A 27,164-nucleotide genomic window follows, 5' to 3' on the forward strand; every position below is an offset into this window, starting at 1 on the left:
CCTTCTTTGGCCTCAACTGAAACTCTCTCCATGGGTGTTGGATCTTCTTCCAGACCTTCTCTCTCACCCATCTGGCCAGCATTTCCATGCTCTGAAAGTCCTGAAGTTAACTGCCTGGTTCCTCATGCTGGACAAAATTTTAAACCCTATGCATCCTTCAGCTACACCATTCTTTGGAATATCCTTTTTTTTAATTTCTGCAAGTCTTTTGGATTTCTAATACCATGATGGGAATGGACCCCATTCCTAAGTCAAATTATGATTAAAGTTCATGAAATTGGTATTGTTTCAGTCTTTGATGTAAGCCAGAAATGCTGTTTGCAACACATGGAATGTGCCCAGTAATGACTTCTCCTGCAATTCATATGGAGTTACATGTATCGGTAACATCGAAGTATGACTGTAAATTCTTTTTTATAAAACTCATTGCTCCTACTACTACGGGAACTGTCTGGGTGTCGTCCTTCCACACTGCCCTCATTTCTGCCTGTAAATCCTGATATATGACTCTCTGTCTGTACATAAGACACTGTAGTCACTGGGTGTAGCAATTTCAATGATCAGTGCTCCTTTTGTCTTCTTTTCATGGATTACTATATCTGGTTTTCTCATGTCTATTTTTTGAACTGTTGGAAATGGATGATGATACCATGTGATATGAGCTTCATCATTTTCTCTGGTGCTTTGTGGCTCATGTTTCCAGCATTTTTCAGCTACTTCAGTATTGTAATGTTTGCACAATCTGCAATGGAACAGTCTTGCCACATTATTATGCCTTTCGGTATACAGTCTTTCTGCCATTAGTATATTGTAACCAGCAGCAAGATGTGCGACTGTTTCCAAGTCTGTTTTAAAAACCTACATTTGAATGTTTCTCTCATGTGTTCAGTGGACTTGTTAACAAATGTGTACGTAGTCCACTATCTTGGGCTGCCAATATTAACCTTTTGTCTTTTGGTTTAAATTCACCTCTCCTTAACGGTTCCTGCATTCAGTCCTGATCAACATGAGGTTGCTCCAAGAGTTTTCTAGAGTTGTAATTATATTTATGCATTTTCCAGATTTCTTGCCATCCCATGTGATCCTTCACCTTGTATTCTTTCTTTTTTTTTTTTTTGGCACATTCAGTTGCTGCCTGATTTTAATCTACTTCTGGTTTGGTTTTCATTCCCGCTTAACGCCAATATGCTTTTGCTAAATTAAGCAGGGAAGATATCTTAGACTTATTCTCCTCACGTTTCAAAACTTTCACTACATTTTTGTCTTATGAGGTCAGCCGATATGTATGCAGACTCACAATTGCAGATCTATACATGTAATCAATTTTGAGGAGTCTCATACCGCCTTCAGAATGGGGAATATATAATCTTGGTATGCTGTCCAACCGCCTTCAGAATGGGGAATATATAATCTTGGTATGCTGTCCAACCGCCTTCAGAATGGGGAATATATAATCTTGGTATGCTGTCCAACCGCCTTCAGAATGGGGAATATATAATCTTGGTATGCTGTCCAACCGCCTTCAGAATGGGGAATATATAATCTTGGTATGCTGTCCAACCGCCTTCAGAATGGGGAATATATAATCTTGGTATGCTGTCCAACCGCCTTCAGAATGGGGAATATATAATCTTGGTATGCTGTCCAACCTATCAAACACCTTTTGAGGACAGTCAGTCACTCCAAAACTGTAAATTAGGACAGGAAGAGCAAACTGGTTTATAGCTTGGACTTTGTTCCTAGATGTCAGTGCTGTTTTCAGTTTTAATTTTAGTTTTCTAAAATATTCCTTATTAAATTTTATTTGCATTTGTTTGTGTTTTATTTTTGATCCTTCGTAAATTCCCAAATATTTATACACTCCCTCTTTTTAAATCACATTCCTGTCCAAACTGATGTTTTCTTGTTCCTGCAGCTTTCCTGCTTTAAAAGTTGCTTTTGCACATTTTTGAAGACCCAATGACATTCTTATATCATCTGAAAAAGGTTTGGCCACTTGCAGTTGTGCTTTCAATTCCTCATCTGATGAACTATACAGTTTTAAATCATTTACAAAAAGAAGATGTTTGCACTTTGTTTTTTTTTGGGAGCCAAGTTGTATCCATGATCTAATCTGTTAAGTAGACAGTTTAATGGGTTAAGACAAAAGAGTAGCGGTGACAGTGTCACTCTGGAATATTCCCTTTTGAATTATTATCCCTGGAATAATAATTTGTCCTTTATCGTGGCTTAACTGCAAAATGGTTTGTCACTGTTTCACGGTCGTTGTAATGTAATCGATCACTGTAGGGTGTGTCTTGCACATTTTTAAACACTATTTTATCCATGAATGTGGGATACTGTCTGATGCTTTTTTATAGTCTATCCATGCCATACTTAGATTCTACCCCTTTTTACAGTTATCCATTATGACTTTATTTAACAGCAAGTGACCTTTTGCTCCATATGACTTTCTTTTATTACCCTTTTGTTCTGTTGCCATGATTGAGTTTTCTTCTAAATGACTATAAACTCTGTTGGCATCAGTTCCAGTGTGTAGTTTATATGTCATCGGAAGACAAGTTGTTGGTCTTTAGGATAGCTTGCAGATTCACTCAAGTAGGAGTATTGTTTTTCCTGTTGTTAATCAGGCTGGGGTGTGTATATAAATAGTTCTTACTCATGGCTAAATTGTCATGTAAAGATGTTAATACTTTCAGCCAGAAGTTAGGTACTACATCTGGGCCTGGGGTATTTCCAATTAGCTTTTCTTAACTTTGTTTCAATCTGTCTGGTTGTTACTTCATCCCATTAGATATCTTGTACATTTGAACTTATTTTTTGTTTACTTCTTTCCATTTAGCATTTCTGTTATGTTCCACAGGATCCTCATAGATATTTCTCCTAAATACATCTATTTCTTATTTTTTGGTGGTGTTTCAATTACTTTTGCTTTGTTTCCCAATTCTCTACAAAACTTTTTTTGGGTCAATGATAAATGGCTTATTTTGTACTTTTCCTTTATATTTATCTGCATACCTTCTAAGTTTTTTCTGCCTGTACTGATATTTTTAATTTATTTGTGATAGTGCATGTTAAATCCTGATCTGCTCTGATAATGAGCATTGCTTCTATCACGTCCTATCTTTCTGAGTATTTTTGTTGATCTATTCCCTCTTCTATACTCTTCTAACAGTGACACTTCTTGTCTTAATTGCTTTATAGTTTTTTCTATTTGATACTTCCATGATGGCATTCAGTTTTTCCCTTTCCTTTCCCTTACTACCCTGTGTTCTTGTGGTAAAACTTTATCTGTTATTAATTTAGCTACACAGTACTATATCCTGTTTACTTCTGTTATAGTGCATGAATCTCTGTGGACAGTCCTAATTACTGTGTTCATTTGTTTTATCAGACTAACTTTTTGGGTTTTATTGACTTTATAATGTGTCTGTCCATCTCTATTAAATAAAGCAACTCTTCTCTTAGATCGTTTTCTTGTAATCTGAGGGCACATTTCTTGGATATCCTTCCATGAGACCATCTTGAACTGCTAGTAGCTGGAGAACTTGTCCGTACATTAAGTTGGACAGAGGACACGTTTATGTATTTATCATAACACTAGATCTGTGTTGTCTTCCTTCCAGCTCATCCTCCAACCCCCCCTTACCAAAATTGTTACCTAATAGTTTTCAACCGATAAATGGACCTGCCCTGGACCTTGTCATGTTTGCAGCCTTAAGCTGATTTATCACCCTTTCATGCTTATTATGTTACCCAGAATTTTTTATGCCTGTTAGATAACATGCTAAATACAAGCAGATAAACTCAATCTGAGTTATTGTAGGTACAAAAGGGAATTGTGGATAAAGGAGTAGCCTGAGCCCTGGATCCAAGGGCTTGAAAAAATGTCCAGAGTACTGACCTGATGACCCTTACTTTGAGCCGGATGGAAGATGAAAACATGAATCTGTAAGTACATAATTTTCATACTAACAAGCACTGTAAGACTGCAGATGTACAGCTGAAAGGTAGATGATAGCCCTTCCTTAAAGTTTGGTCCTATCCTGTCTTAGCATTTCTAGTACCTAAATCACTTTTATACAGATTGAATGGTGAAAACCATGCAAGAATTCAGGCATAGAAGGAAAGCATGATATTTTACCAAGCCTTCTTATGTAGCGGTGCTTTATTAGTCATTTGGTCTTTGTTTAAAATTTTATATGGTTTGCCTGCATGTACTGTTTTTAAATGCCTCCATTTAAACCTTTTGTTAATGCTTTACTGTCGTGCCATTTATGTGAAGAACTTTAAGATGTGTGTATTGTCAAGACTTCAGAGCCTGAATTCTTTGGTGATAAACCTGTATCATTTTCTGATGACTTTGCCTTCTGTCTGTCTTTTTCTGCTCTGCCTTCCTGTCTGTCCTGCAGAAGAACAACAGATAGGTACAGTATGCCTCAACCATTCACCGCTGTGTCATCATTTTTCCCTTTGTATACAGCTAGTTTAAAGGTGCAAGTTGTAACATTAAGCAGGCTATGAAGATCTGTCATAAGTAGAATATATGGAATGTCTTTGCCATTGTAGGGATGGCTTTAAGTTCGGCACACTTGATATAAGCAGCAGTCATACACTGTCTTATCAGCCAAACTGTCTCGTATGAAATGAGACAGTACTTCAAGGCGAGTTTTCTTCCACTTACCTTTGTGTCATTGTAACCTTTGTGTCCATCACTTGTGTGATATGAACAACTGCATGCATTTTGCATATGTTGTAGGCCATCAGACTCAGTCAAGTAAAATGACAGCCTGAATTTTTGAACTCGGACGTGGTGTAATTTTCAGATAATTGGCATGAGTTAGGCACCCACTACCAAGTAGCTTTTCATACTTACAGGTTGTACTGTAGTAACTTTTTTATTATTCTATATCTGTACCGTACAGGTGTGGGTTCGATTCAAGTCAGTGGCAGTGGCTTAGGACCTGTCCAGGTGAAGGACTCTCCTCTTCTTCTACAGCAGATTGAGACACTGCGGTTCTCTGTTAAACACTTGAAAAATCAAAACAATTACATGAAGGTAAGGTAAATTATAAGTAATATGGTCTATCTTAGTGCCTGCTACTTGAGTAGTTTGATTATATGGTTGATATTTAATAATTATCTGTTTCAGGTACATTATTTTATTTATAAATAGCTTCTGATCTTTTGACAGGGTTCTCAGTTAACTAATTTCTTACATTAAATTCATGAATTACTCATGCTGACCTTCCAAGACTAATCTTTGGTAGTCAGTGGTTCATAGTATGTCTTCCTGCCATTTGCCATTCTTGTTGGTGAATGAGCATCCATAAAAGGAAGGGTTGCACCCTTTCTTTCTAATCCATTTTGCACCATGGAAAAGTTCTGCCAGATGGTTTACAGATCATTACCCGTATGTTGAGTTCTGTTCATTCTTTGGCTTCTGTCTGTCATGTATTGAGAGGCCAGAGTAGATTGCATACCATCATCCCTACCTGAAGACCTAACCTTTGCATAGCTGCTGACTTGAACTGGACTGGTCATTGATAAGATTTACCGATTCAGTAGGGGATAAAGTTGGCTGTTATTTATTTTCAGTTTGGTACGTGGGTAGGTAGGCTGGTCATTTGATCCTTTTCGACCATAACCCCAGCTCTAATGAGCATATTATAAAATTATTTATATTCTCTCCAAGTTAAGTTTTGATGTTCATTAAATGCATGTCACCAAAATATATACTGGACTAGACTATAATGTTACCAGCACATAATTTATTCGGCAATACAGTTAAGCTGTTTGCATGCGATAAGTATATATCGGTGTGCAGATGTTTTTTCAACAGTGCCATTAGACTGTGTACAAGAAGTTAAAGTTTATACAGCGCATTAAATGTATACAGTGAGTGGGACAGATACGCTGTGTCAAGCAGTGCAGTATTTGCTAATATGCAAACTGTTGTTTAGTCATGGCCAGTAAAGCTCCTATATTCACTTTGTAAAGGTGCTCTTTAGCTTTGCTTTCAAAACTCTACATCGCTTATTTCAGGATTCACTTGGCAGCTGATTCTGTGTTGCAGTGCCATCTTTAGAGAAGGCACTGTCTCCTCTAACTGAAACAAAAGTGTGGGGCTGTGTCTGTACAATGAAAGTCCCTTGTTGCTGTTGCTTCTCAGTGTAGAAAGTGTAGTGCATAAAGGTGGAGAATTCTGCAGTCGAATAATTAAGGCAATGGTGCGTAACATGAGCTCGGCTCTACTCAGTACTGGCAACCAGTTAAACTTTCTTAGCAATTCGCAGTGATGAATAATGTGGCCTGCTTATGGTGCAAAGCAACACATTTTGTTTACTTGAATGTGGGAATTTCTTGGATAATCTAATGCAATGTAGAGAGCTCATAATCCAGGCTGGGTGTTAGTACATTTCCAGCCAAGGCCTGATGCAGTGTGTGTGTGTGTGTGTGTGTGTGAGCAAGAGTGATATTTTATAGTATAACTTCATGAGACAATGTCTTGTTCATTTGTAATTTTTATATGTGCTAGAGTTGTGCCCAAGTCCTAATTATCAGAGCTGAGTGACACTGGAGCTGAGGTTGTTTGGGGGGGTCCTTAAGTATCATAGCAGTGTTTTTGTCAGTATTTAGAGGGAAGTAAATAACAATTACTCCCCCCCCCCCCCAATTTCCCCAGGTTTTTGAGACCATATTCATTAGTGTCATAGGCCACTGAAGTCCATCTTTTGTTAAAAATTCGAGATTGTGCTGTCTGCATCCAGTTAAGAAAATATCTGTATCCATTGCACTGAAGTTCATCATTCTCCCTTCTGCAGTAGCCTTTAGACTATATGAACTGTGTCTTGCCAGAAATGCAACAACCAGCTTCCAAAAGCTGTGACTCCCTCACATGCCTTCGCTCTGACTACTGATTGGTCAGCCCACTGAAGTAAAAATCAGCAGACAGAGAGAAGAATCTTAAGTACGTACTTGCCACTTGATGAAGAACCAACTCTGAGGCTTCACTGCAACAGTAGCCTGCTTTCAGCTTAACTAAGGGAGATATGTCCCCATTAGGAAGCCCTTCCACATAGAATATTGCCTTTATATTAAAAAAATCTTACTTATTTTGTTAAGGCTTTTAGCGGTGTTGTCCCTTTATGAAACCTTGTATTTTTTTCTATTATAGGAAGTTTCCAGACAGGGACCATTATCTTTTGTTTTGACTGTTTTTGTGAGAAAATATTGCTTGTGTAAAATTTAAATTTTATGTAAAAGTTTAGTGACAGGAAATGTTTTACTTGGCAGGAATTTTTATGAGGTGTTTATGTTCCCTGTGTGACGACTTATCTGCCATTTTTTCTCAGACTGATTATCAAAAGGGGGTTCTAACAGGATTTTACCCTGCTTATGTATTATAGTGTTTAGGCGACTGTGTATGTCAGTGTAAATGTGCTGATGTCCTTCATGGATGCATCTGCAGTCATAACAAGTGGGTTGTCCTGTCGTCAGGCAGCCCTGCAGTCGGCCGGATTCCAAAGTCCGGGTCCGGCTTCGGCTGATGTCGCACTCCACCCGACGTCATCTCTGTTGGTCTTCGGGTATAAAAGCATCAGCCGACGCCATTTTCCTCAGTCTTTCTTGCCAAGCGCCGAAGCAGAAGCTGTTCGCAAGTGCCGGTCGGTCGGATCCAGAGATTACTTCTACCGAATACTACTTCGAAGACTTCTAAAGCTAAGTACCCCTTGGGGACTCTTTCTTGCCTCAGCCGATGTCAGAAAGTTAACAATTGTTTAACCTGTGGGAAACAAATACCTCATAAAGATTTCCACTCTTACTGTCTGCCTTGTTTAGGCCCAGCCCACGACGTAGCAGCCTGTTCGGCCTGTGCCTCTTTCAACCGACGAACGCTTAGGCGTCGGTCGGAGTTTGCAGAACAGTTTTTCGGTTCTGTTTTTGCGTACATTATGCCGTCGGATCCTCCGACTACCCCCAAAAAACGCAAAGATAAAGACCGACACTCGCGGTCCGCGGTTTCGGCCGAAACCACGGTAAAGCAAACCGCGAGTGTCTCGGTTTCGGCCGAAACCGAGAAAACTGATCAAAGTACAGCTGAACCTATTCTTACAACTTGAGGCCCCTGCTACAACTCTTGAATCGACCTCAGAACTTTTACCCACTACGGTGGTTGACTTATCAGACACCATCCCCTTGGATGTCTCTACCCCAGCACGTGGTGCTGCTAGGCCTCCAGCTGCCATGTCCATTAAGGCCTTCGCCAGGGCTAAAGCAGCCAAGACTACTAAAACAGTGCCTGTTAAACCCCCCACATCCAGGCCCTCTTCTAGTTCTCAAATGCTTTCTTTGGCAGAAGATTTAATTTCTTTAATTAGAGGATCTCAATCTCCCCCAGACAGGGCCTCTCAGCCCCCAGAGAAGAGACCTAGGGCAGAGCCCCCTGAGCCAGTGCCTTCTGATGATTCTGCTGATGAATCAGACATAACTGACCAGCCTGAGGCTCCCTTCTCCAATTTTGAAGATTCTGATGCTGAAGAATCCATTCCAGCTGCTTCCCCACCAGAAGAATTCTCCTTTGGGGAAACCTTGCATGCCATGCGAGAACAGTTCCAATGGCAGCAACAGGATTTTTCAGACTCCAGAAAAAGACTTAGGACCTTTCTGCACCTCCCACAGCACAGGCCCTTAGCTATACCTCCTGTTCTCTCTGTGGTGGATGATGCTTTCAATGATGTTTGCTCTGCTCCAGATTCTTTACCCCCAGCCCCTGCCAAACCAGACAGATTTTACAGGGTGCCAGATACTCATCACCACCTTTACAAGGCCCCTCTTGCAGACCCAGAAACTATATCCCAGGGTCCCAAGGCAGTAGCGACCACAGCTAAAACCCTATTCCTTCTGAAAGGGAAGCAAGGTCATTAGACAGATGGGGTAAAGGTCTACACTTCAGCTACTCTCTCAGCTAGAGCTTTAAACTGTCAGTTTCACATGATACAATACCAAGAGTTTATGCTTGATCAGTTAACTAAAAACTAACCACTGATGAATCTCTTGATAAGAAATATGTATTAGAGATGGTAAATAACATACAACAGGTTAGCAACCATTCCTTAAAATGTGGCTATGATGCACTGGAGGCTTCATTTAGATCAGCCATGACAGGCACAGTGATAAGAAGGCATGCATGGCTAAAGGAACAAGCTTTACCGGATCATGTTAAAGCTAAGTTGCTAGATGCTCCTATGGACAAGACAAGTTTGTTTGGTACACCTGCCCAGCAGGTTATGAAGAAAATGGAAGAAAAGGCAAAATCTGTTCAAACTGTTAAAGATTTCTTGCAGGTTCAACCCCAAGGTTTAGCAGGAACTGGCCTGCCAAAATTGGTCCTTTCCTGACTCCACAAAATTTCAAAGGGGCAGGAATAGGCGTTCCAGAGGCAGAAACCAATCCAGAGGAGGTGCCTACAGAGGACGACAGTGGCAAGGTAACAACAGAGGCACAGACACAGCCACTGCCACTACATCAGCACAACCACAGTGACTTAATCCTAAATCCGCCTACCAGGGAACAAATAGCAGCTCCTCTAGGCGGAAAGTTAACCTTATTTTCAAAGAACTGGCACTACATAACAAAAGACAAGTGGATTTTACAAACCATAGATCAAGGTTACCGGTTTCACTTCCACACTTTACCAGTCAAAAGAGGAATGCCAAATCTACCTCCAAATCAAAAACCAGAGGCTCTACGCCAGATAATGGAGTTAGCAAACATGAGAGCTGTGGAAAGAGTGCCAACAGCAGAACAAGGAAAGGGGTTCTACTCCAGACTATTCCTAGTTCCAAGAAAGGAAAAAAGTTGGAGACCAATTCTCGACCTGTCCACCTTAAATACATACATCATTGTCCCAAAATTCAAAATGCTGACCCTACAGCAACTTCTTCCCATGCTGGGCAAGGAGTCTTGGCTGGTAACTCTAGATCTCAAGGAGGCATACCTGCACGTCCCCATTCGACCAATCTGCAGAAGATACCTCAGATTTCTTGCAGGATCAGAGCACTATCAATTCTCAGCATTGCCCTTTGGCTTATCTACTGCGCCCAGAGTATTCACAAAATGCCTGGCATCAGTAATCGCCCATTGCAGACTACAGGGAATACAAATTTACCCATACCTGGACGACTGCCTGCTACAAGGGGACAACAAAAGCAAGCTGACAACAGATTTACAAAGGGTCATTTACTTGCTACAAGGACTGGGATACACAGTCAATTTACAAAAGTCAAGGCTGATACCATCCCAAACAAGGACATTCTTGGGCTGAATTGGACACAGTACAACAAATGGCATTCCTGACTACAGAAAAACAAAAAGAACTTCCTCTTTACTTCTTGGCACTAACAAAACTGAACAAGTTAACAGCAAGAAAAGCTCTGCAGGCCTTGGGCTTCATGGCATCATGCATAATCTTGGTCCCATTTGCCAGACTACATATGAGGAAACTACAGTGGTACCTAAAGAATTTATGGTCCCAACACAGACACAGTCTAGAAACAGAAATCCCACTAATTCCATGCTTAAAACAGGAGTTCCTATGGTGGGCTCAGGCATGCCAGTCAAACCCAGGCCTACCCTTTCGCAGATGTCAACCAAGCCAGACCATCACAACAGACGCTTCAGACCTAGGATGGGGGGCCCACATGCTGGACAAATGCGTGCAAGGATTGTGGACACAGGATCAACTTCACCTGCATATCAATCTAAAAGAAATGCTGGCTGTACAACTGGCAATCCAAAAGTTCAAACCATTTCTCAAAGAGGGCCAGTTGATGATAAGGACAGACAACACCACAGTCATGTGGTACATCAACAAACAGGGAGGCACTCATTCATACCCCCTATGCAGAATGACCTTGGAGCTGTGGACCCTGGCACTCAACTACAACATTCAGTTACAGGCAATATTTGTACCGGGGAAAGACAATACTCTAGCAGACATATTAAGCAGAACCACTTCGGATGCCCACGAATGGAAGCTGCACCCGGACATCTTCAAGACCATCTCAAAGAAATGGGGAATGCCACAGATAGACCTATTCGCATCACCTCTCAATCACCAGCTCAAAAAATTCTGCACAAGGACATTCCACCCACTAGCATGGAAAGTGGGCTCACTCTCCTTCAACTGGAAAGGCCTAACAGCATATGCATTCCCACCTCTTCCTTTGATACACAAGGTACTACTAAAAATCAAGGAAGAACGTCCAAGGATAATCCTGATAGCTCCAAACTGGCCAAGACAACACTGGTACCCACTACTGAAGAGCATGTCTCGGAACAAAATGTGGCCAATACCTCTGATGCCTTTGATGTTAACTCAGAACAACTACAGCATCATACATCCAAACCTAAAAACGCTGCAACTGACTGCATGGAACATCACATAGCAGCTGCTAATCCAGAACTTTCCCAAAGAGTTAAAGACATTATTCTTGAAGCACGCAGACCTTCAACAAGAAGGAACTATGCTGGAAAATGGAAAAGGTTTGTCATTTGGAGTACGGAAAGAGGAAAAGATGTGTCAAACATAGATATGCCTAACATTCTGGAGTATCTGGCCGAACTTCTTCATTCAGGCCTGTCCTACTCCTCCATCAAGATACATGCATCAGCTATTTCAGCAGAATACAGCTTTGATCCACCTGTTTTTCACCCTTTGCTCAGGCAGTTCCTCAGAGGAATCAAGAATGTAAAACCTCCAAGGAAACCACCATTACCAGCTTGGGATTTAAACTTTGTGCTAGAAAAGTTGACACTATCACCCTTTGAACCAGCAGCAACAGCAGACCTACAACACCTGTCATGGAAAACTGCTTTCCTACTGGCAATTACTTCAGCAAGGAGGGTTTCAGAACTACAGGCCTTAATGGCAGTGCAACCCTTCCTAATCTTCCACCAAGATAGAGTGTCCATGAGGACTAATCCTACATTTATGCCCAAGGTGGTATCCAGAGTGTCTTTAAACCAGGCAATCCACCTACCTACCTTCTTTCCCAACCCACAAAACAGAGGGAAAGAATACTGCATACCTTGGATGTACATAGACAGCTACGCTACTACTTGGACAGAACAAAAATAGCAGAAAGACTGACCAACTTTTTGTAGCCTATGCAACAGGAAGGGAAGGAAAAGCTATTTCCAAACAGACAATCTCCAAATGGATAGGAAATTGCATACGATACTGTTACTCCTTCCATGGAAAACCAATTCCACAGAACATAAGACCTCATTCTACAAGGGCAACAGCCACTACCACAGCCTTCTTACGAGGAGTGGCAACCAAAGACATTATTGAGGTGGCTACTTGGACCTCCGTGCATACATTTGCCAAGCATTATAATTTGCCTCTATATTCCAGATCCCGAGCAGGGTTTGCCACTGCTGTACTGCAAGGGATCCTAAACACACCATAATCTACTTTTATCCTCCTCCCTAGTTGGCTATGGTATTCTACCCACTTGTTATGACTGCAGATGCATCCATGAAGGACATAGTACAGTTTTGTACCTACCATAAATGTAGATGTCCGAACTGGATAGCATCTGCAGTCAGGATTACCCTCCCTCCTTCCCCTCTGTGGTACTCCTAGGGTGTTTACCCTCCTAATAGCTAGCTGTTGGGGGGGAGTCTTTTATGGTGTATTTGTTTGTATATATGTACATATATGTTTATTGTTGTGTTTATCTCTATCTATTTGGAAACATTGGCATCTATCCAAATTTTTAGCCTGCAAGAGGGCTACTGGCATCTGGGGCAAGAAACACTGAGGAAAATGGCGTCGGCTGATGCTTTTATACCCGAAGACCAACAGAGATGACGTCGGGTGGAGTGCGACATCAGCCGAAGCCGGACCCGGACTTTGGAATCCGGCCGACTGCAGGGCTGCCTGACGACAGGACAACCCACTTGTTATGACTGCAGATGCTATCCAGTTCGGACATCTACATTTATGGTAGGTACAAAACTGTACTTTTGTTCGACAGCTTACCTTCTGACAGATTCATTCCAGTGAAGCTTGCCACATCTGTAACATCCTCCTTGTTTGCAACATATATGCTTGCCCCGACCCTTCTGATCCATCTCCCACTGTTCCTAGAAAGAAGAAACAACTTAAAGAGCCCTTGCAAACTGTATAAGCTCAGTCAGTGCCTCAGCTAATGAGCGGTGACTATGTATTAGCCGTTAGTCATTCCTCAGACCACTCCTCTGTGGCTTCCTCTGTTGTAGTCCTTACAGTCACCATAACCTGGGGATTAGCAATGTCCTGTTCCAGTGTCTGGATCAGATATGGTAGAACCATCTTTTCTGAGTCAGGGAGACGCTGGGGAATGCTGTTCACTGTAGCCAGGAAAAATGACTTCTTTGTGGTGCAGAAATCCTTCCCCGAGTCTGTCATTAATGGTACCTGTAAAGAATAAACAAAAGTCTAAACATTGTGCAACTAAAGACCCTGGCATGTAATAGAAAAGATGATTTTCTTTACCTTAGCTAAGAAGTTGTTATAGACTTTAATCCTGGTACTGGGAATTCTTTACCTGTGATAGAGGGCAATAGAATCATTCCTGAGGAAGACATGTCAGAAGAGTCTGACATAGACAAGGACAAGGTTTCTTCTCCTGCAGATTCCCAAGTCCAGTCCTCTGATTCAGAGGAAACTTGGTCCTCACAACCTCCTTTGGAGGTAATTTCCTTTTCTCAGACTATAGTCAGAATGAATGATGTGTTTTTATGGGAACAAATGGTTGTTTCCCCACAAACAGAGAATATGTTATATGTTACAAGTGGATATGCCTCATTCAACTCCCATTCCTCCATTAGTCCCAGCTTTGGAGGATGTATTTAAAGCCACCTGTAACACCATGATTTTCAGCATTCAGTTCCCAAAAAAAGTAGATAGGCTTTATAAAGTTTCTCAAACTAACAAGTATTTGATGTGATGTTGCTCTATCTTGCCTTCATTCTTTACTGGTTGGGTTTAGAACTGATCCTCGGTTCCAACTCGGCCTAATACAAAGCTCAAGGTCTTCCACTAGCTCGTAGCTAAACCCTATCCCCTGATGTTCTTGGAGAGTTCCCCAGATCATGTTTTCTGCAAAACAAGATCAGATGCTTCATACTGGCTCTGGTTAAGTAGTTTCTTTTTTTGTCTTATCTTTAAAGAATTAATACAGTTTTACAGTAGTTTTATGTAGCTTATTGTTATTAAGCAAATTATCTGTGTTCCGCTCCTTTCTGCTGTTTTTGCTGTTGGCCTTTGCTTATGTCCATTAGGCCTTTCTTACCCTATCCTGGCGTTCATTTTTAGAAAGCCTGTTTTAGTTAGAGAGGTTACTTCCTGAGAGAATAGGCTAGCTAATTTAACTTAAAGGACTGCCTTAGCCCATTTAAATTAAAGGGCTTTTACTTTTCCCCCCTTGGTTTTCCCTCTATAATATTCAGAGCCAGCTTGTTTAAGTTAGAGAGCGGCCTCTGTCCCCTTGCTCTGTGTTATTTACTAATCATTGTTAAAAAAAAAAAAAAAAAAAAAAAAAAAAGGTGGTGTTTGAAAATTAGTTGTAGTAGTGGTTTTTTTTTGTATATTTACAACTTTCTTAGAAGAGTAGTTAGCTGTTTTTGTTGTAGCTACCACTAGTCATGTGTTCCAAGGAAACCAAACCCTCTTAGTTTAAGAAATGTGTAAAATGCAGTCAGAAAATGTCCTTAACTGATGCACATACCATTTGTCTACTGCCTCGGTGCAGTTCATCTTCAGGAGTCCTGTGCTATCTGCCACTCCTTTAGTCGCAGAGTTTTATTAGAAAGAAAGAATAAACTCATCCCAAGAGGCTTGCTGAAGACCCCCTTTTCAGAGGCAATTGAAGAAGGCCAGGGTCCTTCAAAGTCTAGTCAGTCCCCTGCTTCAAAATCTGACAAATCAGGAAAAGGGTCTTCTTCCAGCAGTCAATCGGAGCCTTCTAAAAAGTTGACTAAAGTTTCTTCTTCGGACCCAAAGACTGTTGGGCCCGAGAAGTCATCTTCCTCAGTGCCTACTTTGTCAGTGCTGCTGGAATTTCAAGAGCAGAGCCAGTCCCCCAAATTGGAACTGGTATCTCCCATTTTAAGATCACCATTGCTACAGTCTACCAGATCTCCTGCTCCCTCCACTCAATCCTCCAGGAGCTTGTCCGATGATTTGGATCTCATGTTGCACAGACTTGAGGACACCAGAGCTTGCCAAACTCTTGTTGGATTCGAACCAGAGGGCTTTGGAACTGACCAAACCTACTCTGTCACCACCAAATCTACCCTGTCACCATCGATTCCTACTCTGATCTGATCTCAGACTTCAGAGCCAGAATGTCCAGAACTGATTGTAGTGGAACCGTTGGAGCCGAGACCTATCTCAGAATCTTAGGTTCCGACTACCGCTCTGATATCCTTGGTTCCATCCGAACTCAAGGAATCTAGGAGCTGACACTCCCCAGTCAGGTCTGGGGAGGACAGACTGATCAGGCAGCTGTCAGATCCAAACTTGCCTCTCAGGGAGTCTGCTTGAGTGAGCTCGGCTCCTATCTCGGCCTCAGAGCTAACCCTCTTGGTTCCAGGGATTCCCTCCAGTTCTTCAGAGCCAGGAGTCTCCTCGGACCAGGGGCGGGGGACATTTGAGGTAATGAGGAGAGTGTGGTCTCCACAGACAGGTCCACACTCAGCTCTGGGCATTCTTCCCCAAAGGCACCAGTGTCTGCCTCGGCACCACTGCAATCACAGAGATATGGAGACCCTAGGCCTTCAGATGCCCCATTGGGTGAACCCCTGTTTTCCGAAACCTCTCCAGAATGCCCCTTCTAAATAGGGCCCTTGGAATAGACTATGCAAGAGTATGCAAGAGGAAGCATTTAGACTCCCCAGTTCATCACATCGGATGCAGACCTTGATGAGCCAGAAGGGTCCCCACGGTCGCCTTCTGAGAATGTCTCCTTTGCAGACGTCCTGGAAATACTTAGAGAGGTGAGTGGAAGCCCATCAGATCATCTGAGGAGGAGTCTTTATACCTGAAGGCTTTTGGGTCTCACCCTTCCGCCACTTGGGTGTCTCTGCCCTTTGACAAATGGATGGAATTAGTTAGTCAAAAGGCATGGGAGTCTCCAGACTCAGTAAAACCTGTTCCCCGGAGTTCAAACAAGTTCGTAACATCCCCTGCAGATAAAAACTTCCTTACAAAGGGTTTCCCAGTAGATGCTATGGTAGTGGCGGCGGCGGCCTTCAAAAAGGAACTGTCAAAGACGTCCTCTTCTTTCCATCCGCCAAACCGAGAGTCTCGTATGATGGACAGATATGGAAAGTGCACCTTTTCTTCAGCAACCTTTGCACTCAGATCACTGAATTATCTCATGACTTTACCAGACTTCAGAGAGATCTTCTAAAGGAGCTAGGAGATGCTCTCCAGGGTTCAGTAGCTGAAGGGGTAGCAGAAAAAGTTTCATCTCAGTTCTCCACCTTGAATTCAGTGGTCAACTCCTCCATAAGACTCATTTCTTATGCAGCTGATGGAGCAAGTAGGGCAACGGGTTCAGGAATTTCCCTAAGGAGACATTCTTGGATGCGCCTGTGTGACTTTGCGGAGCCCTTTAATTCTTCTTTTGTTAACGGCCCCTTCAATGGCTCATCCTTGTTTGGCCCCAAAATCAGACGCACTAACCAGGTGTGAACAAAAAGGAAAGACTCTCTGCTGTTGGAGTCCATTTTCCACTATCTACCAGACTTTACCCAAAAGGTCAGAAGGGGGGCAAAATGTGGTTTCAAAAATCCCAAAGAGCTTTCCAGGACACACGTGGTGATTCTTCCCCCGGGGCAGAGGGGGAAGTACCAATGGAAGACGCCAACCATGAGGCAGAAGGGGTCCGCAAAACCAGAGCGACAGGGAATGCTTCCTTGTTAAGCCCTTTCAGCGCTCCTGAAAGGCGGCACTCTTTTCCATCTTTGGAGGCAGACAGGGGCCACTTTCCTTTGTATCCAGAAGTCTGGCTATCGATAACAAAAGACAAGTGGGGTACAAAGTATCGTATCCAGAGGTTACCCCATACCCTTTTCCTTCCCAGTCCCAAACACAAAAAACATCTAGAACATTCCACCCAGTCAAAGGGATCAGGCAACTCTAGAAATACAAAAGTTGCTAGACAAGAGAGTCATCCAAGTAGTATGCGACAGACCAAATAGGATCCAGAACTTACTCAAGGTTCTTTTTAGTTCCAAAGAAAATAGGGGACTGGAGAGACATCCTGGAACATATCAGTGAAAAAGTCAAAGTTCCGGATGGTAACACTGCCGTCAATACTCCCTTTTCTGGGACAAAGATGATTGGATGTGCTCTGTAGACCTCCAGGATGTGTACTACCATATAAAAATGGACAGGCGATCCAGGAGTATTTGCACTTTTGGCTGGGCACCAGTCACTATCAGTTCCGAGCTCTGTCTTTTGGCCTCACTACAGCCCCCATAGTGTTCACCAAGTGTATGGCAGTAGTAGTGGCTCACTTGAGACACCTAGGATTCCGAGTCTTTCCGTACCTAGATGACTGGCTCCTAACCACCACCACTGAGCATCTGTAATCCAAAGCAAGAGACACCACTTTGCATCTCTTCTCTCACCTGAGAATCACAATAAACTATGAAAAATCTGCAGTGTTGCCATCTCAGCATATCGTCTTTATAGGAGTAGATCTAGACACAACAAATATGATGTCAGATCTCCCCTCTGAAAGGGTTCATGGCCTGCGATGTCCAGTCCTAAACCTTCTTTCCAAAAGAAAAGTACAGGCAAGAAGAATCCTCAAAGTACTGGGAACCATGGCAGCTGCAATTACTCTGATTCCATTGGCATGTCTGCACATGAGACTACTTCGGTGACCATTATTCACTCAGTGGTCCATGCAGGAACTACCCATGTCCCACCAAATTTTGATAATAGAATCCTGCAATAAAGACCTTTGTTGGTGGCTTTACTCCACTCATGCAACATTGTCGTCCCTTTCTCCCTCCCCCACCTTTAGCCACAGTGACCACGGACAGTTCTCAGATAGGGTAGGGGGCCATTATCTGGGAAGGACAGTTCAAGGCACTTGGCAGGACCACAAGGCCCATTTGCAGATCAATGTCCTGGAGATGAGAGTAGTGCTTTTAGCGTTGCAAGCATTCCAGGACTCTCTTCCACTAGGAACTATTGCAATACAGACAAGACAGCATGTCAATTGTATGGTACATAAACAAGGAGGAACCAGATCTTTACCCCCTTTGTTGGGAGGCCCTGAGAGTATGGCATTGGGCAACCTCTTCCCAACGCTTTCTGAAACAACGAAAGTCCTGGGGAAATCCAATGTGATTGCAGACAAACTCAACAGAAAGACTCAAACAGGAAGTCATGGAAGAGATTTTCCGCAAGCGGAGCCAGCCTTGCTGTGACCTTTTTGCCACTTCCTTGAATACCAAATGTAGCAGCTACTTTGCTGTGATCCCCGATCCGGGGTAATCACCAAGGGATGCACTTGTTCACGGTTGCCCCTTGGCTCTCCTCTATGCCTTTCCTCCCTTTCCCTTGATTCCAAAAGTTCTTCAGGAGGCCAGTCACTTGAGAAGGAACTTGATACTTGTCACCCCATACTGGCCTCGTCAAATCTCGTTTCCCTTCCTGTGGCCTCATCTCCAGGAGGAGCCATGGATTCTAGACCCAGTTCCTGATCTTCTTACCCATGCATCAGGGATGCTCCACCCCTCTCTTCAGACCCTCAAGTTTACAGATTGGCTTCCCCGATTCCAACCATAGCCAGGCTCCCTAACCTTTCTACGTCAGTAAAGCATATTTTGATCTTGTCCTATAAAGCGTCGACAAGAGGTTGTATAAAAGCAAATGGAAACGATTCTCTTCATGGGCCCTGAGTAATCACATTGTCCCCTTCTCTGCCCCAATAGCTTCTGTTCTTGAATTCCTGGCAAAACTGTTTAATGAAGGGGCAGCTGCAGCTACTATTTGCATCCAGCTGGTTGCCATATGTAATTTTAATTTGGGAGAATCGGGTCCTAACGTCATGTCCCACAGACTTTGCAAAGCATTTCTGAAAGGTACTCTTTTATTAAGACCACCAATTAAAGACCCTCCACCGCCATGGGACTTAAATTTTGTTTTGTCATGTTTGATCCCCCCCCCCCCCCTTTCGAGCCGGCATCATCCTGCAACCTCAAGTATCTTGGAAAATTATTCTCTTGATAGCTGTTACCTCTGCAAGAAGAGTTTAAGAGCTACACACACTGTCCATAAAGCCCCCCCACATGCTTTTCCACAACGATAGAGTATCCCTATGAATGAACCCATCCTTTTTTTACCCAATGTATGCTCACAATTTAACCTGAATCAGTCTATATAATTACCTGATCTGATGATGTAAATCTTTATTCATTCCTTACTGATAGGACTTTGGTTCTGTCCTCGGAACCGAGATGGCTGTTTCCAAGCTCAAGCCAGCCAAAAAGTCTCAGCTAAGACCTACCCATAATTTCCCTGTCATAGATTCTCCAGATCTCATTTGCCGCATTCCTCTTCAGCCGTGACTAGCCTCTCTCTCACACAAGCTAAGTGGAAATTTTGTGCATTTTGTGTAGTTTTTCTCTCAAAACTTTGCCTTTTTTAGTCAGTCTCGCTAAGTTCTCCTCTCGCTTGTAACTTCTATTTTCTTCCGTCTACCTTTGGTAGTTGCCCTTTAACTGTCGTTGGTACTGTCCCTCTCTCCTACCTTTGGTAGGCCCTCCTTTTACCACTTGTGGTATTCTAGATGCCATCGTTGGTACTCTTTACTTTCCCTCTTTATCTTCTCAAAAAAAAAAAAATCCCTTTTCTTTTTTACTTGTTTCCTTCTTGGTAGTTTTGTTGTTGGTACATTATGTCAGAAAAGTTAAGTTGGGGGTTAAACAGTGCAACAACTGTGGGCAAAAGATGCCCAACTCGGATGGTCATGCTCGTTACGTTTATTGTTTGGGCATGGACCATATGAATGCTTCTTGTGACATCTGCTCTAGTTTTAGTAATCGCACTCTAGCAGAGCGCAAAAACAAGCTCATCTTGAATGGGTTAGTCAAACGCCTTTTTTGGAGGCTGTGTCTGGGTTGGAGGTCTCACCACCTCCTACAATCAAGAAACACAAGGAGAAATTGAGTCACTCAGTTCCTACATCCTCGACCGTTATAGAACCGAGTCGGCACAGAGCTTCTCCGGCACCCTCGGCGCAGACTTCTTTGGCACCAGGCTTTGTGTCTTCTCCCTAGGTGCCATCTCTGATGCTGGCTCCTATTTCGGTTCCAGCTTTGGCACCATCATCTTAGGTGCCATCCTTGGTCCTGACACTGGCTTTGATGACCATACCTGCTTCGGCACCATCCCCAGCCACAGTGCCGATCACTTATTTGGCTCCACAAAGTATGACCTTGGTTCCTAAAGTTGAACATCTTCCAAGAACCAGATACTCTCCAACTTACAACCCTTTTTCGAGTCACCGGTTTAGCCGCTTTCTTGAGAGACCTGACTGTCCTTCAGCAGCCTCCTATAGATCCACCAGGAGCTTTTCTGAACAATATGTAGTGCGGGTTGTAGACCAGCTTCTGGCAGCTAGGGGGTTACCCACCCCGGCTAGACCTTCCGTTCCCTTTGGCACAAAACCCTTCACAGCATACTCACCTGTTTATCTTCCTCCGGCCTCTACCCAGGTTCCGGAGATCTCGTACCGATGACCACCCCGGTGCGTACTGTCTCGGCTCCGACTGCAGAGTTTCACCTGTCGGCACCGACCTCCCTTGCTGCATTGGCCCCCTTGGAGCTGGTACACTCTCAGGGCAGTGTTTGGGCTGTCAGCATCATGGTACCTAGTCTGGCCCCTTTTATTTCGCTGGTGCCATCTATGTCCACAGCTCCAACAGCTTCCATTCCTCTCGGAGCTCCTCACCTGGAGGTGGGCTCCTCAGGGCGGAGTGTGACCCCGGTTCCGAGGTTGTCTTTCTCTGTTCCGGGCTCCCATCCCTCCTTGGGTAGGCCTGCTTTCCAGGTGATGGAGAGGGTGCTTGCCTCCACAGGCTTGCAGTCAGCACAAATGGCATCGACACCAGAACCCCCCTCTAGCATGCAACTGTCCCAACCCCTTACTTTAGGATTCTGGGCACAGGAGCCACAAGATCTCCCTTTGAAGGGAACTCTTTCTCTGGACTCCTCTTCGGAAGATCCCACTGAGGAGCCACCCCAGAAGAAACGGTGCAAGAGGAAGCACCTCGATTCCCCTGAGGAATCTATCACTGAGGACACTGATAGCTTTGAGGGAGAAGGGTCCCCACGGTCTCCCTCAGATGACATCTCATTTGGAGACATTCTCAAAATCCTCAAGCAGAGGGGAGACTGGAAGTCCTCTAACCCTTCGGAGGGATCGGTGTTCTTGCAGGCCCTCCGTGCCTGGCCATCTACTTCCTGGGTGACCCCGCCTGCGGATGAGCTTGTAAAGCTGATTGTGCAGCATGCCTGGAAGAACCTACGTAGAACCTGTCCCCCCAGAGGTCGGACAAAATTTTATCCACCCCCAAAGACCAGCCCAACTGGTCCAAGCAGTTGACGGTTGATTCCATGGTCATGGTGGCAGCCACCAAGAGGGAACTGGCAGAGGATATTTCCACTGTCCATCCTCCAAACAAGGAGTCTCAGGCCATGGACAGACTAGAGAAGTGGACCTATGCTTCAGCAACCTTTGCCATTTAGTCGCTGAACTATCTGACACTTCACTCACCTCCAAAGAGACCTAATTTCTGAAATGTCTACCTCTTTAGCGGGGTACTGCCTGATGAGGTGTGTGACACTCACCTCGCAGCTAGCTACCCTACAATCTATCTAGAATTCCTTGATGTGTTTGCTATCTCATACCACCGAGGTGGCAGCTCGAGTGGCCGCATCAGGCATTGTCATGAGACAAAGAAGCAGGCTAGTAAGTATGGTAGATGCACAGGCCAGACAAACTGTAACAAAACACAAAAAGAGCCAGCACCTTGGGAGCGTGAAAATTTATTCAAAAAAACAGTTTGGTTTCAGCTTGTAGCTTTCATCAGTGGTATATAGCATAAAGCAGTGATACAACTGCAATATGTACTCAGTGTCATTAAAGACAAATGACATCATTTCCTGTCCAAGAAAAAAATGGTCTAATACTAGGTAATAAAAACAAAAAAGCAATACAAAGCACGGTAAATTCCATACAGATTTACTGTTTTATTTATTTTTATTTTTTTCAACTATTTTACTCTTGGGACCAACCCAAGAATTCTAGATAGTATCAAAACCCATGAAGAGAAAGGAAAACACTACAGTTTATCATTTAATCCAGGTGGGAATAAACCCCCTAGTTTCACAATCCATTTCCTTTCCTTCATGTGTAATATACTGTGCCACCCCGTTTTAAAAGAACTGTTGCCCAATATTTTATCAATGACTGTAAAAGTAAATTTTGCCGTGTGATGAACCAGTGAATGTCTATAAAGAGCATTGGTGGCTCTTGCATTCCTAATATCCCTTAAATGTTCAGATGTTCGAAATCTAAATTGTCTGGAAGTTTGGCCCACATAAAAGGCTTGACAGGAGCAAGTGGCCAAATATATGAAGTAATCCTTTCCGCAATTAGCAAAGCAAGTAATGTTGTACAACTGCCCAGTATTTTTACTGGTAAAGGTTTTGGTTTTGAAGACATATTTACAGAAGGTGCAGTGTCCACAAGGATAAGAACCAACCAGTCTTTATCCTGTTAATGTAGTTTGATGATAAATGGCATCCTGATGCATATTTTTTTTGTAATGAGAGAAATGGGACCCTAAGGTTTTGCCTGAAGGAAAATGAACATTTGTCCCCCAAAAGGTCACCCATTTGTTCATTGGCCTTCAAAATATTCCAGTGTTTGTCTATAACATAAGTAAGATAAGCTCTGCCAAATGTAGTGACCATTCTCCTTGTTCTCCTTCCTGGGTGTATGTTTGTACTCTAATAGGGTATCCCTGGATTGGTTGTTGGTTGTAATAAGGTACCCCTGGATTGGTTGTTCATTCTCAAGGTATCCTTATTCTCCTTCCTGGGTGTATGTTTGTATTCTAATAGGGTATCCCTGGATTGGTTGTTGGTTGTAATAAGGTACCCCTGGATTGGTTGTTCATTCTCAAGGTATCCTTATTCTCCTTCCTGAGTGTATGTTTGTATTCTAATAAGGTACCCCTGGATTGGTTGTTCATTCTCAAGGTATCCTTATTCTCTTTCCTGGGTGTATGTTTGTATTCTAATAGGGTACCCCTGGATTGGTTGTTGGTTGTAATAAGGTACCCCTGGATTGGTTGTTCATTCTCAAGGTATCCTTATTCTCCTTCCTGGGTGTATGTTTGTATTCTAATAGGGTATCCCTGGATTGGTTGTTGGTTGTAATAAGGTACCCCTGGATTGGTTGTTCATTCTCAAGGTATCCTTATTCTCCTTCCTGGGTGTATGTTTGTATTCTAATAATGTACCCCGGATTGGTTGTTCATTCTCAAGGTAGCCTTATTCTCCTTCCTGAGTGTATGTTTGTATTCTAATAAGGTACCCCTGGATTGGTTGTTCATTCTCAAGGTATCCTTATTCTCCTTCCTGGGTGTATGTTTGTATTCTAATAGGGTTTTGGTTGTTGGTTGTAATAAGGTACCCCTGGATTGATTGTTCATTGTCAAGGTATCCTTATTCTCCTTCTTGAGTGTATGTTTGTATTCTAATAACGTACCCCTGGATTGGTTGTTCATTCTCAAGGTATCCTTATTCTCCTTCCTGGCTGTATGTTTGTATTCTAATAGGGTATCCCTGGATTGGTTGTTGGTTGTAATAAGGTACCCTGGATTGGTTGTTCATTCTTAAGGTATCCTTATTCTCCTTCCTGGGTGTATGTTTGTATTCTAATAGGGTTTTGGTTGTTGGTTGTAATAAGGTACCCCTGGATTGATTGTTCATTGTCAAGGTATCCTTATTCTCCTTCTTGAGTGTATGTTTGTATTCTAATAACGTACCCCTGGATTGGTTGTTCATTCTCAAGGTATCCTTATTCTCCTTCCTGGCTGTATGTTTGTATTCTAATAGGGTATCCCTGGATTGGTTGTTGGTTGTAATAAGGTACCCTGGATTGGTTGTTCATTCTTAAGGTATCCTTATTCTCCTTCCTGGGTGTATGTTTGTGTTCTAATAAGGTACCTCTGGATTGGTTGTTCATTCTCAAGGTATCCTTATTCTCCTTCCTGGGTGTATGTTTGTATTCTAATAGGGTATCCCTGGATTGGTTGTTCATTCTCAAGGTATCCTTATTCTCCTTCCTGGGTGTATGTTTGTGTTCTAATAAGGTACCCCTGGATTGGTTGTTCATTCTCAAGGTATCCTTATTCTCCTTCCTGGCTGTATGTTTGTATTCTAATAGGGTATCCCTGGATTGGTTGTTGGTTGTAATAAGGTACCCTGGATTGGTTGTTCATTCTTAAGGTATCCTTATTCTCCTTCCTGGGTGTATGTTTGTATTCTAATAAGGTACCCCTGGATTGGTTGTTCATTCTCAAGGTATCCTTATTCTCCTTCCTGGGTGTATGTTTGTATTCTAATAGGGTATCCCTGGATTGGTTGTTGGTTGTAATAAGGTACCCCTGGATTGGTTGTTCATTCTCAAGGTATCCTTATTCTCCTTCCTGGGTGTATGTTTGTGTTCTAATAAGGTACCCCTGGATTGGTTGTTCATTCTCAAGGTATCCTTATTCTCCTTCCTGGGTGTATGTTTGTATTCTAATAGGGTATCCCTGGACTGGTTGTTGGTTGTAATAAGGTACCCCTGGATTGGTTGTTCATTCTCAAGGTATCCTTATTCTCCTTCCTGGCTGTATGTTTGTATTCTAATAGGGTACCCCTGGATTGGTTGTTGATTGTAATAAGGTACCCCTGGATTGGTTGTTCATTCTCAAGGTATCCTTATTCTCCTTCCTGGGTGTATGCTTGTATTCTAATACGGTATCCCTGGATTGGTTGTTGGTTGTAATAAGGTACCCCTGGATTGGTTGTTCATTCTCAAGGTATCCTTATTCTCCTTCCTGGGTGTATGTTTGTGTTCTAATAAGGTACCCCTGGATTGGTTGTTCATTCTCAAGGTATCCTTATTCTCCTTCCTGGGTGTATGTTTGTGTTCTAATAAGGTACCCCTGGATTGGTTGTTCATTCTCAAGGTATCCTTGTTCTCCTTCCTGAGTGTATGTTTGTATTCTAATAAGGTACCCTTGGATTGGTTGTTCATTCTCAAGGTATCCTTATTCTCTTTCCTGGGTGTATGTTTGTATTCTAATAGGGTATCCCTGGATTGGTTGTTGGTTGTAATAAGTTACCCCTGGATTGGTTGTTCATTCTCAAGGTATCCTTATTCTCCTTCCTGAGTGTATGTTTGTATTCTAATAAGGTACCCCTGGATTGGTTGTTCATTCTCAAGGTATGCTTATTCTCCTTCCTGAGTGTATGTTTGTATTCTAATAAGGTACCCCTGGATTGGTTGTTCATTCTCAGGGTATCCTTATTCTCCTTCCTGGGTGTATGTTTGTGTTCTAATAAGGTACCCCTGGATTGGTTGTTCATTCTCAAGGTATCCTTATTCTCCTTCCTGGTTGTATGTTTGTATTCCAATAGGGTACCCCTGGATTGGTTGTTGGTTGTAATAAGGTACCCCTGGATTGGTTGTTCATTCTCAAAGTATCCTTATTCTCCTTCCTGAGTGTATGTTTGTATTCTAATAAGGTACCCCTGGATTGGTTGTTCATTCTCAAGGTATCCTTATTCTCCTTCCTGAGTGTATGTTTGTATTCTAATAAGGTACCCCGGATTGGTTTTTGGTCCAGTGCATGGCCGAGTTCACATTCTGTGTGCCATATCCCATAGCTAAAAATCTGTTGGCTAAATCCTGATGGGATTGTTTTAGATCCTGCTGTGAAGAACAAGTTCTTTTCAAGGGCAAAAACTGAGATTTAGGAATATTGTTAATGGCATGTTTAGGATGGAGACTGGAGGAGTGTAACAGGCTGTTACATTGTGGATATTTTCGATAAACTGTAGTACGTAATGTTATCTGGTTGATGCTGTAAATTGACATCCAAATAGTGAATCTCATTTTTATGAAAACTCACTGTAAAATCAGCCCCCCATTTGTTTCCATAATCACTGCCTCCTTTCCATACAAGCCAACAGTCCAAAAAAAGTCTCCATATGTCTATCTCTGGCAAATACAGGTTATGTAGCTCATTATATATAATGTGTTCCTCAACATATCCCATATATATCAGCATATATTGGGGCAAAGGATGCCCCCCATTGCTGTGCCTTGTATTTGCCAGTAACACTCGTGTTGAAAATAGAAGACGTTTTTGGTAAGGACATGCTTGGCCATGCAAATAAGCAATGTGTTAAAACCTGGACTAAATATTGGTCTTATTTAGCCAAAATTCTAATGCTGTTATTCCAGCCCACTGTGGAATGCTGGTGTAAAGTGATTTAACATCCAGGGTGCACATCAACCAATGAGGTTCCATTTCAGACTCCGATACAATTTGTAGAAATTCTGTTGTGTCCTTTAACCTAGCTCTAACATGTGACAGTAGCAGTTGCAAATATTCCGTCAAAAACGCTGACAATGGCTCCGTGAAGGAGCCTATGCCCGAAACAATAGGCCTGCTTGGTGGCGTACTCAAAGATTTGTGAATTTTAGGCAATCGACAAAGATATTGTTTGCCTGGATCTTTTACCATTAGTTGTTGTCTATTTTTATCACTGATGATTCCCTGATCCACCGCTTCCTGCAAGAAATTGTCAATTTTTTCTTTTGTTGAGTTTAGTTGAACATCTCCCAAGAACCAGATACTCTCCAACTTACAACCCTTTTTCAGGCCACCAGTTTAGCCCCTTTCTTGAGAGACCTGACTGCCCTTCAGCAGCCTCCTATAGATCCACCAGGAGCCTTTCTGAACAAGATGTAGTGCGGGTTTTGGACCAGCTTCTGGCAGCTAGGGGGTTACCCACCTTG

General features: G+C 42.7%; 1 protein-coding gene across 7 annotated transcripts in view; it reads left to right on the forward strand.

Annotated features, from left to right (window-relative positions):
- Nucleotides 1–27,164, forward strand: part of DCTN1 (dynactin subunit 1) — a 1,835,652-nt gene that overhangs the window by 1,537,219 nt on the left and 271,269 nt on the right. For 5 of the 7 annotated variants that reach the window (XM_044063298.1, XM_044063300.1, XM_044063302.1 and 2 more), the window contains 2 exons: nucleotides 4,413–4,427; nucleotides 4,926–5,059. In XM_044063298.1, the coding sequence (XP_043919233.1) occupies nucleotides 4,413–4,427; nucleotides 4,926–5,059 (149 nt within the window). The remainder of the gene's footprint in view (nucleotides 1–4,412; nucleotides 4,428–4,925; nucleotides 5,060–27,164) is intronic. The other 2 variants (XM_044063299.1, XM_044063301.1) reach the window with 1 other exon arrangement.

This window comes from Protopterus annectens, chromosome 2.part1, assembly GCF_019279795.1.
Source record: "Protopterus annectens isolate FY-2018-M chromosome 2.part1, PAN1.0, whole genome shotgun sequence".
NCBI classification, from domain to species: Eukaryota; Metazoa; Chordata; order Ceratodontiformes; family Protopteridae; genus Protopterus; species Protopterus annectens.